The 16243-nt window shown below is 46.4% G+C and overlaps 1 protein-coding gene across 1 annotated transcript in view; it reads right to left on the bottom strand.

Annotated features, from left to right (window-relative positions):
* Positions 1-10940: 10940 nt before the first annotated feature.
* Positions 10941-16243, bottom strand: part of LOC138769850 (galectin-4-like) — a 34853-nt gene continuing 29550 nt past the window's right edge. The window contains exon 5 of the mRNA XM_069948552.1: positions 10941-11266. Coding sequence (XP_069804653.1) covers positions 11123-11266 — 144 coding nt within the window. The 3' untranslated portion in view covers positions 10941-11122. The remainder of the gene's footprint in view (positions 11267-16243) is intronic.

Here is a 16243-nt window from a genome sequence, read left to right as displayed (position 1 = left end):
ACCAGTAGTCAGCAGTAGTCAACATGGATGCCAGTTAAGGCCCAGCAGTAGCCAACATGGAGGCAAGGGCAGGCACAGCAGTAGTCAATATGGATGTCCATTATTGCTGTGGTCAATCCTGCCTTAAAAACGGCTACAACATTGAAAAAAGGTCGAAGGTACTGGTGAAAGAATGGCAGAGGACACCCCTAAGATAAGATGACATCCACAGATAATATGGTTCAAAATGGACAAGACAAGGAAGGTAAATTGAATTTGACTAAGAACTTGACTGTAGCAGTTGTGGTAACATTCCCTGCATCATGTGACTCCCCACTTCTCCCCCCACCATTGTTTTGAGTTTGACTTTGACTGTAGCAGTTGGGGTTAGTTTAACTGCTTGACTTGCGGAAATGCGCACAGATGCGGTGCACCTTGTTGAGCAAGTCAGCCACATTGGGGTAAGTTTTTAGGAACCGCAGCAACATTAGGTTGAAGACGTAGGCAAGGCATGGTACATGTGTAAGGCTGGTGAATTGCATAGCCGCCACCAGGTTCTGCCCCTTGTCACACGCAACCAAGCTCACTGCTAATTACACAAGAATCCGGGTGCTGACAGCTAACTGGCTAGGCCAGCTGTCAGTCACCATCAAGGGTACACCTGATGCCTCCCGACCGGGGGTGGTGAGGCCCCGGCCACGGCTAGACAAAAAAGAAAAACAGCTGGCTGGTTGGCGGGGGCGCTATCGGCGGGCCCCCGGCAACCAGTCCCACTCCTCCGCAGACGTAGTGTGACGTCAGAGCATGGCAGTGAAGAGAACCATTGAAGGAAGTGAGGAAGCAAGTGAGCCTCCTAAAAAATAGACCAGACACAGCATGGCATTGAGCACACAGAGAACCATTAAAATTGAGTGAGGAAGCTAGTGAACCTCCCAAAAATTAGGCCAGACATGGCATGGCATTGAGCACACAGAGAACCATTAAAAAGTGAGTGAGGAAGCTAGTGAGCCTCCCAAAAATTAGGCCAGACATAGCATGACAGTGAGCACACAGAGAACCATTGAAGGGGTTATCCAGCGCTACAAAAACATGGCCACTTTTTCCCCTACTGGTGTCTCCAGTTCAGGTGCAGTTTGCAATTAAGCTCCATTTACTTCAATAGAGCTGAGTTTCAAAACCTCACCCAATCTGGAGACAACAGTAGGGGGAAAGTGGCCATGTTTTTGTAGCGCTGGATAACCCCTTTAAAATTGAGTGAGGAAGCTAGTGAGCCTCCCAAAAATTAGGCAAGACACAGCATGGCATTAAGCACACAGAGAACCATTAAAAGTGAGTGAGGAAGCTAGTGAGCCTCCCAAAAATTAGGCCAGACATAGCATGGCAGTGAGCACACAGAGAACCATTAAAATTGAGTGAGGAAGCTAGTGAGCCTCCCAAAAATTAGGCCAGACACAGCATGGCATTGAGCACACAGAGAACCATTAAAAGTGAGTGAGGAAGCTAGTGAACCTCCCAAAAAATTGGAGTGAGGCCAGGGGCTGGGATTTTAAGTGGACACGAACCTAGGTGCTGACAGCTAACTGGCTAGGCCAGCTGTCAGTCACCATCAAGGGTACACCTGATGCCTCTCGACAGGGGGTGGTGAAGCCCCGGCCACGGCTAGACCAAAAAATTAATAAATAAAACAGGGGGCGCGATTGGCGGGCCCCGGCAACCAGTCCCGCTTATCCGCAGACGTAGTGTGACGTCAGAGCATGGCAGTGAGGACTCAGGGAACCATTAGAAGTGAGTGAGGAAGCAATTGAGCCTCCCAATAATTAGGCCAGACCCTGCATGGCAGAAGAAGATTTGGCTGTTGGCTGAGAATTGAAGGGGGGTCTGTGGGATACAATCCAGTAGTGACTGCACCTATACACACTCTGTGATTGTGACACCACCTTTACTCTGTGCAAGCAGTTGTGAACTTAGATAGGCTTTGCGTATTAAATACAGAAATCAGGAAAAATTATTGGGGTCCCCACTAGTTTGGGGGGTCTGTGGGATTCAATCCAGTAGTGACTGGACGTATACACACTCTCTGACAACCCTTTCCAATGAACAGTGAAATTCTATGCAGGTGTACTACAACTCCCAGCGATACAATGTAGTGCAGCAGCACCACCAGCCAAAAAATCGAAAGAGTACTGAGCACTTCTTAGGGGTCTGTATAAAACACCTAATGTCCCCTTTCTGCCAGCAGCCGATCACCACAGTGTGCTGGTTAAATCGCGGTAGCAGCACTGCAAGTCCCAGCCAGCAGTCTCTAGTCTCTGCTAGTATATACCCTGCCTACTGGAACGCTAAATCCTACACTGACACTCTGCCTGACCAGCAGCAGCTCTGTCCCTGATCTCTCACAGCATGCGTCTGAAGCGAGCACTGCCAACTGCGCGTTTTATATGGCAGGGTCATCTGATCTGGCCAACCAATCGCTGCTATCGACATGTATGGGTCCCACGTGATCGCAGGATGTAGCAAAGAGTCTCCTGCATGTTTATTGGCTGAGAAATAGCGCCCAAACTTACAGGAAACGGATGATGAGATTTTCTCGAGTATCGCGAGATGCTCGTCCGAGTAACGAGTACCATCGAGTACCCTAATACTTGATCGAGTACCAAGTTCGGACGAGCATGCTCACTCATCACTAATGTTAATGATTTAAATGTATTTGTCAGATAAAAGCTAGAGATGAGGGAACTTTCAAAAGTTCAGTTTGGCAGGTTGACAAATCTTAAACAACCCGCACTAAAAAGCCAAATGATTTTAAAGAGGTTGTCCAGGCTTAGAAAAACTTGGCTGCTTTCTTTCAAAAACAGCACGACTCTTGTCTTCAATTGGGCTGTGGTTTTACAATTGAGCTTCATTCACTTCAATGGAACTGACCCAAATTGAAGACAAGAGTCGTGCTGTTTTTGAAAAAAGCAGCCATATTTTTCTAAGCCTGGATAATCCTGTTAAGTACAATAGGGGGATTATAAGCAATCTTTTGACACGAACACACATTTTTATGTGGCAAAAATGTGCTTTTAATGTCTCATTTATTTCAATGGGAGAAACGGCTCTTTGGAGCATTTCGGCTTGTGCTTTTGCAGCAACATTGTGCTGAAATGAAAACCTGCGACAGAAAAGTGTGATGAACATTAATAGAGAGCTGCCTCTCTGTCCTTATGTTTCTGCCCCTAGGGAGCTGTGTCTCTGCCCCTACATGAAAATAATAGTAAACTAGAGGAAAGTATGGCGAACAGTGAGGAATGTGGTGTAGGTGCTCCTAAGAGAGATGGCTACCTGGAGTGAGGCTGTCAAGTTTTTTGGAGTTCCCGCCAAGTACCTTCAGTGGCAGAAGGTCATTAACTCACCCAGTTACTGACCCAAACCAGGCCCTGAACACTGTTCAAGAGAGTGGACGCCCCTTCCTGTTGCAGTACCTACTCCCTCCAGTCCACCTCTGAGCTATAGCCACTGGTTCAAGGAAAAGAAAGAGCAGGAGTGGGATGTGCAATGATGTGTGTGACAGCCAAACCTGGGAGAACAGTGTCCTGAACACTGAACAGAGACAAGACGTCTTCAGGAATATGATAAAGTATACAACTTTGTGTCTTCGACCATTGCCAGAAGCCGAAGCCCTCCCTACAGCAATCGAATAATCTCGCCATTCCCTCCTACTTCCAAGTAGTCCCCAAGTCGGCAGACACCAATTCACTTACCCCTTTAGTGGTAGTCCCCAAGTCGGCAGACACCATCTTACCTACTTCTATAGTGGCAGTCGTGTCTCTGGAACCAGAGAGGAATATCGTCCACTATATTGGCTGCCACTTCTAAATCTACAGGCTCTGAACTGTGTCTGAGGGGCCAGAGGTCAATCTTTTATGTTGACTCTGACTTGCTGATTTCGGACAGTTATAGGGCCTCCCTTCTATGCACCTTTTGGGCAGTTCTGCCCTTATGTTATGTAGGCCCAGTTGTCCAAAGTTTGCTATGTTGCTATGTAAAGTCTGCTCTGTGCTGCGATCTGAACTGTAACTATGAGCACTGGTAATGAGCGCTCATAGTTACATGCAGAAGCAGCACTTACAGGGCGGGAGCCATTGACTCCCTTCCTGTCAATCACTCTTTTGCCCACAGAAAGTGTTTTCCCTGCGGTCACAAGTGGCCACTTTGTCCTTGTGGTGTCGGTGCTCCAGTGACATCACTGGAGCATCAGCGCCAGAACAAGGGGAGTGCAGCCTTTTGTGTTCGCAGGAAAAACCCTTCCTGCGGCCACAAGAGTAAAGAGAAGAGGAGACGCCCGGACCCAGGTGAGTATAAGTGTTTGTTTTATTGTGTTATATACTATATGGAAGGGGGAGCACACAGGGGTCTGTTTAACTGGGGGAGAGCACAGCGGGGGAATATTTAAATGGGGGTAGCACACAGGGGGGGTCTATATAAATGGGGGTAGCACACAGGGAGGCTATATAACAGGGGGAGCACACAGGGGGGCTATATATAACTGGGGGAGCACACAGGGGGGGTATAGACTACTGGGGCTTCACAGAGGGGTCTATATACTACTGGGGGCAGCACATGGGGTCTATATACTACTTGGGGCTGCAGAATGGGGTCTATATACAACTGTGGGAGCACACAGAAAGTCTATATTCAAGTGGGGGAGCACACAGGGGGGGCTATATACTACTGGGGGAGCACACAGGGGTTCTATATACTACCGGGGGAGCACATAGGGGGTCTATATACGACTGGGGGAGCACACAAGGGTCTATATACTACTGGTGGGGCACACAGGGGGTCTATATATAACTGGGGGAGCACACAGGGGTCTGTATACTACTGTGGGCAGCACACAGGGGTCTGTATACTACTGTGGCCAGCACACAAGGGGTATATATACTGCTGGAGGAGCACACAAGAGTCTATATACTACTGGGAGAGCACACAGGAGTCTATATAATACTGGTGGGGCACACAGGGGGTCTATATACTACTGGGGGAACCACACAGGAGGTTTATATACTACTGGAGGAACACACAGGGGTCTATATCCAAGTGGGGGAGCACACAGGAGGTCTATATACTTCTGGGGGAGCACATGGGGGGCTATATATAACTGGGGGAACACACAGGGGTCTATATACTACTGGGGGAAGCACACAAGGGGTATATAATACTGGGGGCAGGACACAAGGGGTATATACTATTGGGGGCAGCAAACAAGGGGTATATACTACTGGCGGTAGCGCACAAGGGGTATATACTACTGGGGGCAGCACACAGCGGTCTATTGTTGTGGAGCGCATGTCGAAGGGGGGGAGGCAGACATAACTTCGCTTGGGTCCCCAGAAATGCCAAGACCGCCCCTGCATCCATGTATTTACCTTTAAACACAGTATTAGGGAGTTGGCTCCAAAAAATTTTTTATATGATCCATCAATATCACCAACACTCAGGTGCAGCCCCATGCAGTTCTTATGATGCGGTAGTCAGCTCTCCCCTATATTTCTATCCCAGCGGCTTGTCTAGAGTTCCTGTAATGGAGCATATGGATGGAAACTCGGGCCATGTCCCGGTAAGTCACAGCAAGAAGAACACTGGGTTCCACAGCTTCAATAGAAAAGTGTGATTCTCTTTGTTTGTGCATTAGAACAACAAACATGATTAAAAACATGCGCCTACGCGTTTCAGGGTTCTCCCCTTAGTCATGGCATTGGTATAGTATAATAGACAAACATTTATATGCACAAAATAAAGCGTCATCATGCAAGACCTCCCTAAAGGTGGGAGGAGTTAACCATCACATGATATCAGTATCTACTTCACAATTATTTACATTTCTGTGTCAGGATACTTAATAAAGCAAGAAAGATAGATAGATAGATAGATAGATAGATAGATAGATAGATAGATAGATAGATAGATAGATAGATAGATAGATCCAAATATGTTATTAGAAAAAATATAAGAAGTCTGTTTTGTCATTTAGTCCTTTTGGATGTCTAGCCGCAATATCCAATAATTTTCTCTATTACGAAGCAACTTAGTCCAGTCTCCGCCTCTTTTTGGTTTACATACCTTCTCAATGGGGATCACTTATAGATTGCTAGTATCTCCCTCATAAAAGTCCACAAAGTGCTTTGTAAGTCCTGACATGGACCCGCATAGAGTCTCCCCTGATGTCATACCTCTAATGTGCTCCTGTAAACGAGTTATGAGTTTCCGTACAGTACTGTATTGACGTTTACATTGTGCCATATTTACAAAAAAAATTTTAATGTTATATATCTTATTGGTCACAATGAAGAAAATGTAACAGTTTTTAAAGGGAATCTTTCAGCACCCAGGCTCTACCTAAGGTGCTGACAGTGCTCTGTAGCTGTCAGTCCCCTAATGAGCATGATGCCTTTTGGCAATTTGTCCGTGCAGTAGATTATGCACAATCCTACTATAATGAAGTGTCAGAGGAGTTGTTTGTGCCACACTCTGGCATGCCTCAACACTCCTTCCTCCTACCTCTTCTTCATGAATAATCAATGCTGCCCGCCCTCTTGCTCACTCAGTTTTCCGCCAGTGTCTCTGATTGCAGATCAGTCCTCTGTAGGCAGTTTATGTCTGAAAGAAACACTTGTTGAATCTTTGACCCCAAATATGGTGGAGCTGTGGTCAAGGGGTAACTCACCTTTCTAGAGACCTGCCAGCAAGTCATCTTTGGTTTACCAAAAGATACCATGTTTACTAGGGGACTGCCAGGACCTTAGGGCCCAGGAGCTGACAGATACCCTTTAAAATATATTTGCACAGTCCACATCTACTCTGAGCACAACAGTATGATCCATGCATGGACAACCAATTATTAGTAGATTTAACAGACAGATCTTTGAGAACTGTTGGAGATAATATGTTGCCTAGGGTTTTCCTCCTGCACTCTACAAGCATCACTCCCAGTCTGAGGATCTGTTCACATGCTGGGTCCTGTAGCAGCATCGGAAAGGTATTTGTAAATCATTTTTCTGATGTCTATAAGTAGTTAATGTGCAATCAGCAGGAAAGGGTCTAGTAGATATATTGTTTTGACTAAAGGGCTGGTCGCAGGATTTGCTATCTTGTAGGTGATATCTTTTATCGTTGTTATGCGCTATTGTTTTAGCTCGTTTTATAGTATGTGGTCGGTAGCTCCTATTTATAAGTTTATATTCCAAATCCATACAAGTACTCTCATTTGATTCTTTATCTGAATAGGCACGGTGGGCTCATTTGGCAAAAGGCGGTCTTCTACACAAGTTCAGTTCTTCTCAATGTAAATATGAGGATTTCTTCATAAACATTAAAGGAGAAGTCAGTCGAAAACTTTTATTAAAGTATTGTATTGCCCCCCCAAAAGTTATACAAATTACCATTATACACTTATTACGGAAAATGCTCATAAAGTTCTTTTTTCCCTGCACTTAGTACTGCATCAAGGCTTCACTTCCTGGATAGCATGGTGATGTGACTTCCTGGATAAAATGGTGATGTAACTTCCTGGATAACATGGTGATGTCTAGAGATGAGCGAACCGGTTCGGCTGGTATGGGATCCGGTTCTGATTTTCCCAAAAGTCCGAGTCCTGTCGGATTAGGATTTTGGAAGTCCACCATGGCAGCCACCATTTTAGAAAGCAGGAAGTGTTCTGGGCGGGAAAAGCGCTTTCCCATGATGCCCGGAACACATCCAATCAGCAGGGATGTTGCACTAGCCCACCCCCTGTGTGACGTCGGTATTGCTTTAAGAGGAGCAGTCACCTAACCGAACAATGCAGTCTGCACAGAGAGAGGAAGGAGACTGTTAGCAGTGCACAGAGCTCGTCAGTGACAAAACGCTGCTGCTGCACGCTCCTGTACTGAGAAGATATTCTACAAAAGCAAAGACAAAAACTAGGAAAGCGGAAAGCTTTGTTAGGAAAGCGGAAAGGAGAAACATATAGTGATTGAGAGAGAAAAATAGAGAGGGCGAAAGATAGATAGGTAGATAGATTAGGCATAGGAGAGCAAAGGGTGCACAGAACAAAAACGTGCTATACAGATATACAAGAACTATAGTGTCACCTTGCAACAGTGTATATGACATAGGTGTTTTCCTGAGGCACAAATATATACCTTGTGCATGTTTGTAGAATAAAACTCTAAAAAAAAAGTGCTATACAGATATACAAGTACTATAGTTGGACCCTTGGAAGAGTGTATATGACATAGGTGTTTTCCTGAGACACAAATATATGCCTTGTGTGTAGAATAAACTACTGTAGAATTGACTGTACTGTAGAATTGACTACTGCTGCTCCTGTACTCTCCTCAAATGACTATTGCTGGACCTCCACTTGCCTCCAATGACTACTGCGGCTCCTTCACTGCATTTTTGACCTTTTTCCTGCATAGACCCTGTAATGGTGAATTTCCTGCATAGACCCTGTAATGGTGAATTTCCTGCATAGACCCTGTAATGGTGAATTTCCTGCATAGACCCTGTAATGGTGAATATTGAAGTCTAAAAAAAACCCGACTTTGAGATATTGAAAAGATAATGTTGTTACTGACATGTAGAGCCCTAAATTCAACCAAATACACTATCCCCGGATCATATAGATGCTTTAAAGCAGTGATTTTCAACCAGTGTGCCGTGGCACACTAGTGTGCCGCGACACATGGTCGGGTGTGCCGCGGGGAAAGTTCCCCAAACTATGGTGCCCCTGTGAAACAGGAGAAAACAATGGGGGAGAGAAACCTGGGGATAGGGGTGAAACAGGGGAGAGAAGCACAGGAGAGAAGCAGGGGGAGAAGTATGGTGGAGAGAAGCACAGGAGAGAAGCACAGGAGAGAAGTAGGGGGGAGAAGTATGGTGGAGAGAAGCACAGGGGAGAGAAGCACAGGGGAGAGAAGCACAGGGGAGAGAAGCACAGGAGACAAGCAGGGGGATAGAAGTATGGTGGAGAGAAGCAGGGGGGAGAAGTATGGTGGAGAGAAGCACAGGGGGGAGAAGAAAACAGGCCCAGGTTTCACACTGAGTTAGTATAAATACATTTAGAATCTATTTTATTAACTATATGTATAATATGTACAGTTTTAGTGTCATTTTGTGCCATTTTGGTTGGTGGTGTGCCCAGGGATTTTTTAAGTATAAAAAGTGTGTTGCGGCTCAAAAAAGGTTGAAAATCACTGCTTTAAAGTATGAAATCCGAAGAAATCCGAAATTCGGTCGAACCGAACTTTTCAAAAAAATTCGGAAGTCCGGTCGGAACGAACTTTTGAAAAGTTCGCTTATCTCTAGTGATGTCACGACCCGACTCCCAGAGCTGTGCGGGCTGTGGCTGTTGGAGAGGATGATGGCAGAGGGATGCTCAGTCTGCCCTGTGTCCCTCAGTGTCCCCCTACCATCATCCTCTCCAGCAGCCACAGCCCACACAGCTCTGGGTGTCAGGTAGTGGCATTTCCTGTAATAGGTGGATATTGGGGATTTGTATAACTTTTGGGGGGCAATACAATACTTTGATAAAAAATTTGCCAGACTTCTCCTTTAAGTCACGCTTCACAGTAGCCCAGTAGAGTACTGCAGTACTTAGCCAAGGTCTGAAAGACAGCCCCTGAACCAATCCAAATTCAAGCTACACTTCTTCTATTCCTATCTTCTAATATTAGTCACTACCTCAAGCACAACCTTCACCTGTACTTGCACCTAACAAGACTCAAGTGGTCATTATTTCCACCACATCTGCACCCACACATTGTGCTACCATTACAAAACCCAATGCCAGGGGGTCCGGAGGTGGGTAACGCCACTGTTGGCCACCGTGCCCCAGAGAAGAAAACATAGCCGACTTGCTGTATATCACCTAAGACCCCGGGTCACAGCAACTGTTTCTAAACTGCCAAGCACTTTAAGGGGGTACCTTAGCAGTCAAAGTAAAAGCTCTGTGGCTGGGATTCTACTCAGGTAGTGGCTAAGCTTAAAAAGAAGGCACTTTAATTGACAATCTGCTGTCAGCTCTTTTGCCCTCCTCTCTACAACCAGAAGCCTGTGCCTGGTTTCTCAGCAACTTGTGTATCCCCCTTCCCCCCATCTGTAACTGAGTGTACTCACACAAATGTTGGAGATTTATCAAAGGGTGTAAAATTTAGACTGGTGCAAACTGGCCACAGCAACCAATCACAGCTCAGCTTCCAGCTCTGGTGAAAGGAAAGAGGAGCTGTGATTGGTTGCTGTAGCCAGTTTGCACCAGTCTAAATTTTACACCCTACACCCTTAAATCTCCCCCATAGAGTTCTCTACACCAGTAACAGGAGGGCAGTGAAATGGGTGGAGCTTTTGTCATGGGGTGGGTGGGGCTTGTGTTGTGGGGTGGGCAGGGCATGGGAAAGAAAATCTCCTAGCATCTTCCTTCTATAGAGGTGCAGAAGGAAGCTCAGGCTTACTGAGCATGTGTGTGCGGCCCGCTCTCATTGGCCTGTCAGACCCTCCTCTCTGGTAGATGTGACTCTGACTGCCAGGATCTGAGGATGCTGCAGAGAAAACTGCAATAGGATAAGCAAACACAGGCCCTGGATAACTCCTGCACATAGAAAAATTATGCACAGCACAGAGTCTCAGTGGGCTCCTCCACCACACCAGGCCCCAGGGATGCTAATATTATCAAATTTTGCCCGTTAACTAAGTTACAATTTTTTTTAAATGTAGCTTGTCTTGCAGAACGGTCACATAATCCAAGGTTTCACTGTAGATAGGCAACAGTGGTAAACTTAATAACAGAATGATCTCACTATACATATGATTCATTCATTGGTATACATTATATGGCACCAGTACTGAGCTCCTAAATTTACTAACTGGGTAAGACTGAGATCACATTACATGTTAGTATTTCTCAGTAGTCAAAAGCACCAGAGACGGTATATGTGATTCAATGCATTTATTGTGTGGTGAAATACAATCCATGTCATAGCTTATAGGAGATTATGCCGCATAAAATAGAACGACATAGAGGTTTACCATTACCATTAACTTAGGATTGTATTAAGATATGGAGACAATGATAGATCTGGTAAAGGATCCTTATGGAATGATTCCTGGATCTTGCATGGAGTTAGAATTGGACGCAGGTGCATTTGCAATTTCCTGTAACTTCAAGAACATCAATGTCTTTAAAAGGCAGGCGATGGACAAAGATGAAAAGGATTTTTCCATTAACATACACGAATAAAGCATCCCCTTTATTCTTGATTTCCATCTGGTAGTAAATAATACACAGAAAAGACAGATAATTACTTACTGGCACCCACATATATATTATACATTATCCAGGAAACAAAACAAAATAGAACCGGTTTATTGGGGGGGCAGGGCCGTATTTGCCACTAGGCACCAGTGGTCCGGTGCCTAGGGCGTCCGCCTGCGGGGGCCGACCCTGACGCCCCACAACATTTCATTCTTTGTTTTTTTTTTAATCCCTCTTCCCCTCCTCCGCATACTTCATGGCAAAAATGGGGGTTTTGTGTGTGGGGGGGGGGGGGGGGGGGGGCTGCGGTGGCAGGTTGTTGGGTGCTTAAATCGTAGTCTAAGTAGCGCCCCCTGCTGGATGCTACTTTCACTTACATACTGTGAGAGAGCAGCGGTCAGTACAGGCCGTGCTTACTCTGCCTTCACAGTCTCTTAAGTCACTGGTGAGGATGACAGCTTGCTGCCTCCGTGAGCACAGAGAATTGTTCCACCCATACCTCCCAACTGTCCCAGATCCGGCAGGACATTCCCGTTTTGGGGGTCATGTCCCGCCGTCCTGAGACAGCCTCCATGTGTCCCACCGCCCCCCGCACCTCAGTTACACTAGCAGAGCAGGAGACATCGGCTTCCTGCTCTGCTAAACCTCTTGTGGCTGAAGGCATCATTCTGCCTCCAGCCACAAAAGGCCGCTCTCTCCCCCGTAGCTCCTGCATATAAGTGACGTCACTCATGCACACAGAGCAGGGAGAAGAGACGTTGGAGGACAGAGGAGCTCAGCTGCTGAGGTGAGTATATGACTTTTTTTGTTTTTTACTGTATAGGGGGAATTGTCCACATGGGAGAGAGGAGGACTGCCTACCAGGGGGCATTGGCTACCTGAGGGGGGTTTACTACCAGGGGGCAATGGCTACCTGAGGGGGGAGGGCTTAATACCAGGGGACAATGGCAGCTGCATACTGCTCCACAACTACAGCCCCCAGCATGTCCTGACAGCTGCATACTGCTCCACAACTACAACCCCCAGCATGTCCTGACAGCTGCATACTGCTCCACAACTACAGCCCCCAGCATGTCCTGACAGATGCATACTTCTCCACAACTACAACCCCCAGCATGTCCTGACAGCTGCATACTGCTCCACAACTACAACCCCCAGCATGTCCTGACAGCTGCATACTGCTCCACAACTACAACTCCCAGCATGTCCTGACAGCTGCATACTGCTCCACAACTACAACTCCCAGCATGTCCTGACAGCTGCATACTGCTCCACAACTACAACCCCCAGCATGTCCTGACAGCTGCATACTGCTCCACAACTACAGCCCCCAGCATGTCCTGACAGCTGCATACTGCTCCACAACTACAGCTCCAGCATGTCCTGACAGCTGCATACTGCTCAACTACAACCCCCAGCATGTCCTGACAGCTGCATACTGCTCAACTACAACCCCCAGCATGTCCTGACAGCTGCATACTGCTCAACTACAACCCCCAGCATGCCCTGACAGCTACATACTGCTCAACTACAACCCCCAGCATGCCCTGACTGCTGCATACTGCTCAACTACAACCCCCAGCATATCCTGACAGCTGCATACTGCTCCACAACTACAGCCCCCAGCATGTCCTGACAGCTGCATACTGATCCACAACTACAACCCCCAGCATGTCCTGACAGCTGCATACTGCTCCACAACTACAACTCCCAGTGTGTCCTGACAGCTGCATACTGCTCAACTATAACCCCCAGCATGTCCTGACAGCTGCATACTGCTCCACAACTATAACCCCCAGCATGTCCTGACAGCTGCATACTACTCCACAACCCCAACCTACAACCCCAACTGCTGCCCTTCAGATGTTGCAAAACTACAACTCCCATCGGGCCTGGATATCTAAAGCTTTGTCTGTCCAGGCATGATGGGAATAATAGTTTTTCAACAGCTGGAGGACTGCAAGCCTGACACAGACAATGCTCTGTTAGCTGCAGCTGCTGCCTGTTACATGTTATATATACTGGTACACTGTATACAACTCAGACTTTACAGCACAGGACTGGATATAAATTCTCTATACTAATACACTGTGTACAGGACTGGATATAGGTTCTCTATACTGATACACTGTGTACAGGACTGGATATATGTTCTCTATACTGATACATTGTATACAGGACTGGATATAGGTTCTCTATACTGATACATTGTATACAAGACTGGATATAGGTTCTCTATACTAATACATTGTATACAGGGCTGGATATAGGTTCTCTATACTAATACACTGTATTCAGGACTGGATATAGGTTCCCTATACTCATACACTGTGTACAGGACTGGATATAGGTTCTCTATACTGATACATTGTATACAGGACTGAATGTAGGTTCTCCAGGGGGCCTTACTCCCAGGGTACAGTAGCTACATGGGAGATAGGACGTACTACCAGGACAGGAGGCAATGGCTACATGGGAGGGGGGTTGCTACTACCAGGGGACAGAGAGTTTTAGCTACTATATGGGGAAGACAGAGGGGTCTTACTACTATATGAGGGCACAGAGGGGCCTAAGTACTATTTGAGGGTCCTCAGTAGGCCTAAACACAACAGGGTGGCATAGAGTGAGCACTGTTACAGTGCAGAGCAATATAGATGGGGACCTTGTATAGATGGTGAGGATGGTGCAAAAGCAAAAAGCCTAAAATATTTGTCTGGCAGATTCTTTAGGGACGAGGCATTGCCAGAAGTGTTTTTTTTATGATGGACTGTACCAGATGGAGAAGAAAAGAAAAAGTGAGCAATTACAATCAGAGAAGACGCCCCCTGTGAGTCACTGAATGTAGCTGTACTATAATCATGTATGTGGTGTAAAGAATATGGCGTGAAGAGCCTGTTCACCATTTGTATCTATGTGTGGCTATGGGGGCGTGGTTATGTGGAGGGCATGACTATAGGGGGCATGGTGCATTGCCTTGACTGTCCCTCCTTCCTCCCAGCAAAATTTGAGAGATAGGGTTCCACCCACTGAAGAGGGTGAAGGTAAAGAGGACTGCCCGCGCCACCCACCGCCAGGACTGGTATCTGGGGATGGGAGGAGATTGGGGAGAGAGAGTTTGCCAGGAAGCATCCAAAGTCTGGTCATTGCATTGTATTGGTGTCTGTAAATTTTCAGTTGCTACAGTACTACAGTACAGCTCCCATCATGATATGCTGGCAAGATATAAAATGGAAGTTGTAGTTTAGGAACAGCTGAGGAGCTATTGGCTGGAAAACAATGATTGAGGATTCAGTGGCACATTACCTTAGGGGGTCAGTGGCACAGTACATTTGGCCAGGGGCATTGCCCTCAGCACAGCGGGGAGAGGATAGGTCCAGGCGATTTTAAGTAACTTTGTAATTGGGTTTATTAGCCGAAAAATGCATTTTTATCATGAAAAAGCAGTTTGAAGCTCTCCCCCCTGTCTTCATTGTTCTCCTATGGAGAGAGCTAAATAAAACACCAAAACAGGACAACAAGGAGTTACTCTACAAACCTCACCTCACCCTTTATCTCCTCTGACAGTCATCACTGACCTCTCTGACCTCTGATTACAGCTGTTACCCAGCTCTGTGCCTGTAATGCTCTGTTATCTGCTTTCTGCTGTCGGCTAACTCTCTCCTTCTTCCTGCCCCTCCCCTCTCTATAGACCAGACTGGGTGTGTCTGATGCAACAAGTCACAATTTCCTGTTTTTTTGCAGTGGATGAAAATGAAGGAGGGAGGGTCCCCACCTTAGAAAATGCTTTTTAAATGCAGATAATGGCATATTTGGCTAATAAACCCAATTACAAAGTTTCTTAAAATCGCCTGGACTATTGATTTCTGAAAAAAAAAAAAAAAGACAGTGATTCTTTAAGTGGGACTTGCATGCAGTTTGCATGTGCTAGGCCTGGTAGCTAGCAGCACAGGGAAGAACACCCATAGAGTGCTGAAAGATAGTGTTCCCACATTGCATTTTTAATTTGCAATATAGGAACACAGTCTAACACTTACACCTACTGGGAATGTCGCTTTGGGGCGTCAGCACTCAAAGTGCCTAGGGCGGCATGAACCCCAAATACAGGCCGGGGGGAGGGGGGGCATGGGTATTGTCACTAATATGGCAGCCACTACTTTTTACATTTACTCGCTACTTAGCTGCAGCTGTCAGTCAATGGGTGTGTAACGTGGGTATCATTATTGCCAAATTCTTTGATAAAGTCAGCCATCTGATTTAAAATCATTCTTATGGTCAGCAACTTAGATCCAATGAAATATTACAAACTTAGAGTAGCTTCACGCATAACGGAATGGCAGCGGAATTCACGCTGCAAGTTTGCAGCGAAATCCGCTGCTATTCCTTTACTGTCAGTTTGAATAGGATTACATACAGCTGAATTTTAATCCCGCCGTGAGTATGTAAAGTCCCATCCCCCTTAACCCATGACAGCCCGGCGAGTACTTTACAGCTCCGCGTCCCAGCCTTCTTCTGTGGCTCCCAGCATCTTGTTGTCATCCTCAGCCAATCAGTGGCTGTGGCACATTGATTAAGAAGAGTGGACCGAAGACTTCCAGTTCCAGCGCGCACAGGATGGCAGCACTGTGAAGGAGCTCCCACAGTAACTCGCTATAGACTCGGCTCCCAGCTGTTACCCGTTACCACGGTAAATACCAGAACACCTGACACACTCCTCTACCCGTTAGGGACATGGAGAAACAACAGCAGCGCGCTGGGAAGCAACACAGAGCCCCCTCTTCCTCTATACCTCTCCCACAGAGGGAGAAAACAAAATCCAAGATGGCTGTGTCTCCTCACACAGCAGCGCAGCAGATCACCTCAGGAGACACAAATATAAATCATTCACCTCCTGCTTCTTCTGAAATGGTCACAAATGACCCCAATACTGAATCTTTTATTCCTGGACTGTCTATTTCCTGTAAATCACTAGCCATAGAAGTGGCCAAAATA

Source organism: Dendropsophus ebraccatus, chromosome 12 (genome assembly GCF_027789765.1).
Source record: "Dendropsophus ebraccatus isolate aDenEbr1 chromosome 12, aDenEbr1.pat, whole genome shotgun sequence".
In the NCBI taxonomy this organism is placed as follows: Eukaryota; Metazoa; Chordata; class Amphibia; order Anura; family Hylidae; genus Dendropsophus; species Dendropsophus ebraccatus.
The sequence above is the reverse complement of the archived record's forward strand: the minus strand, read 5'-3'. Positions and strand labels throughout refer to the sequence as shown.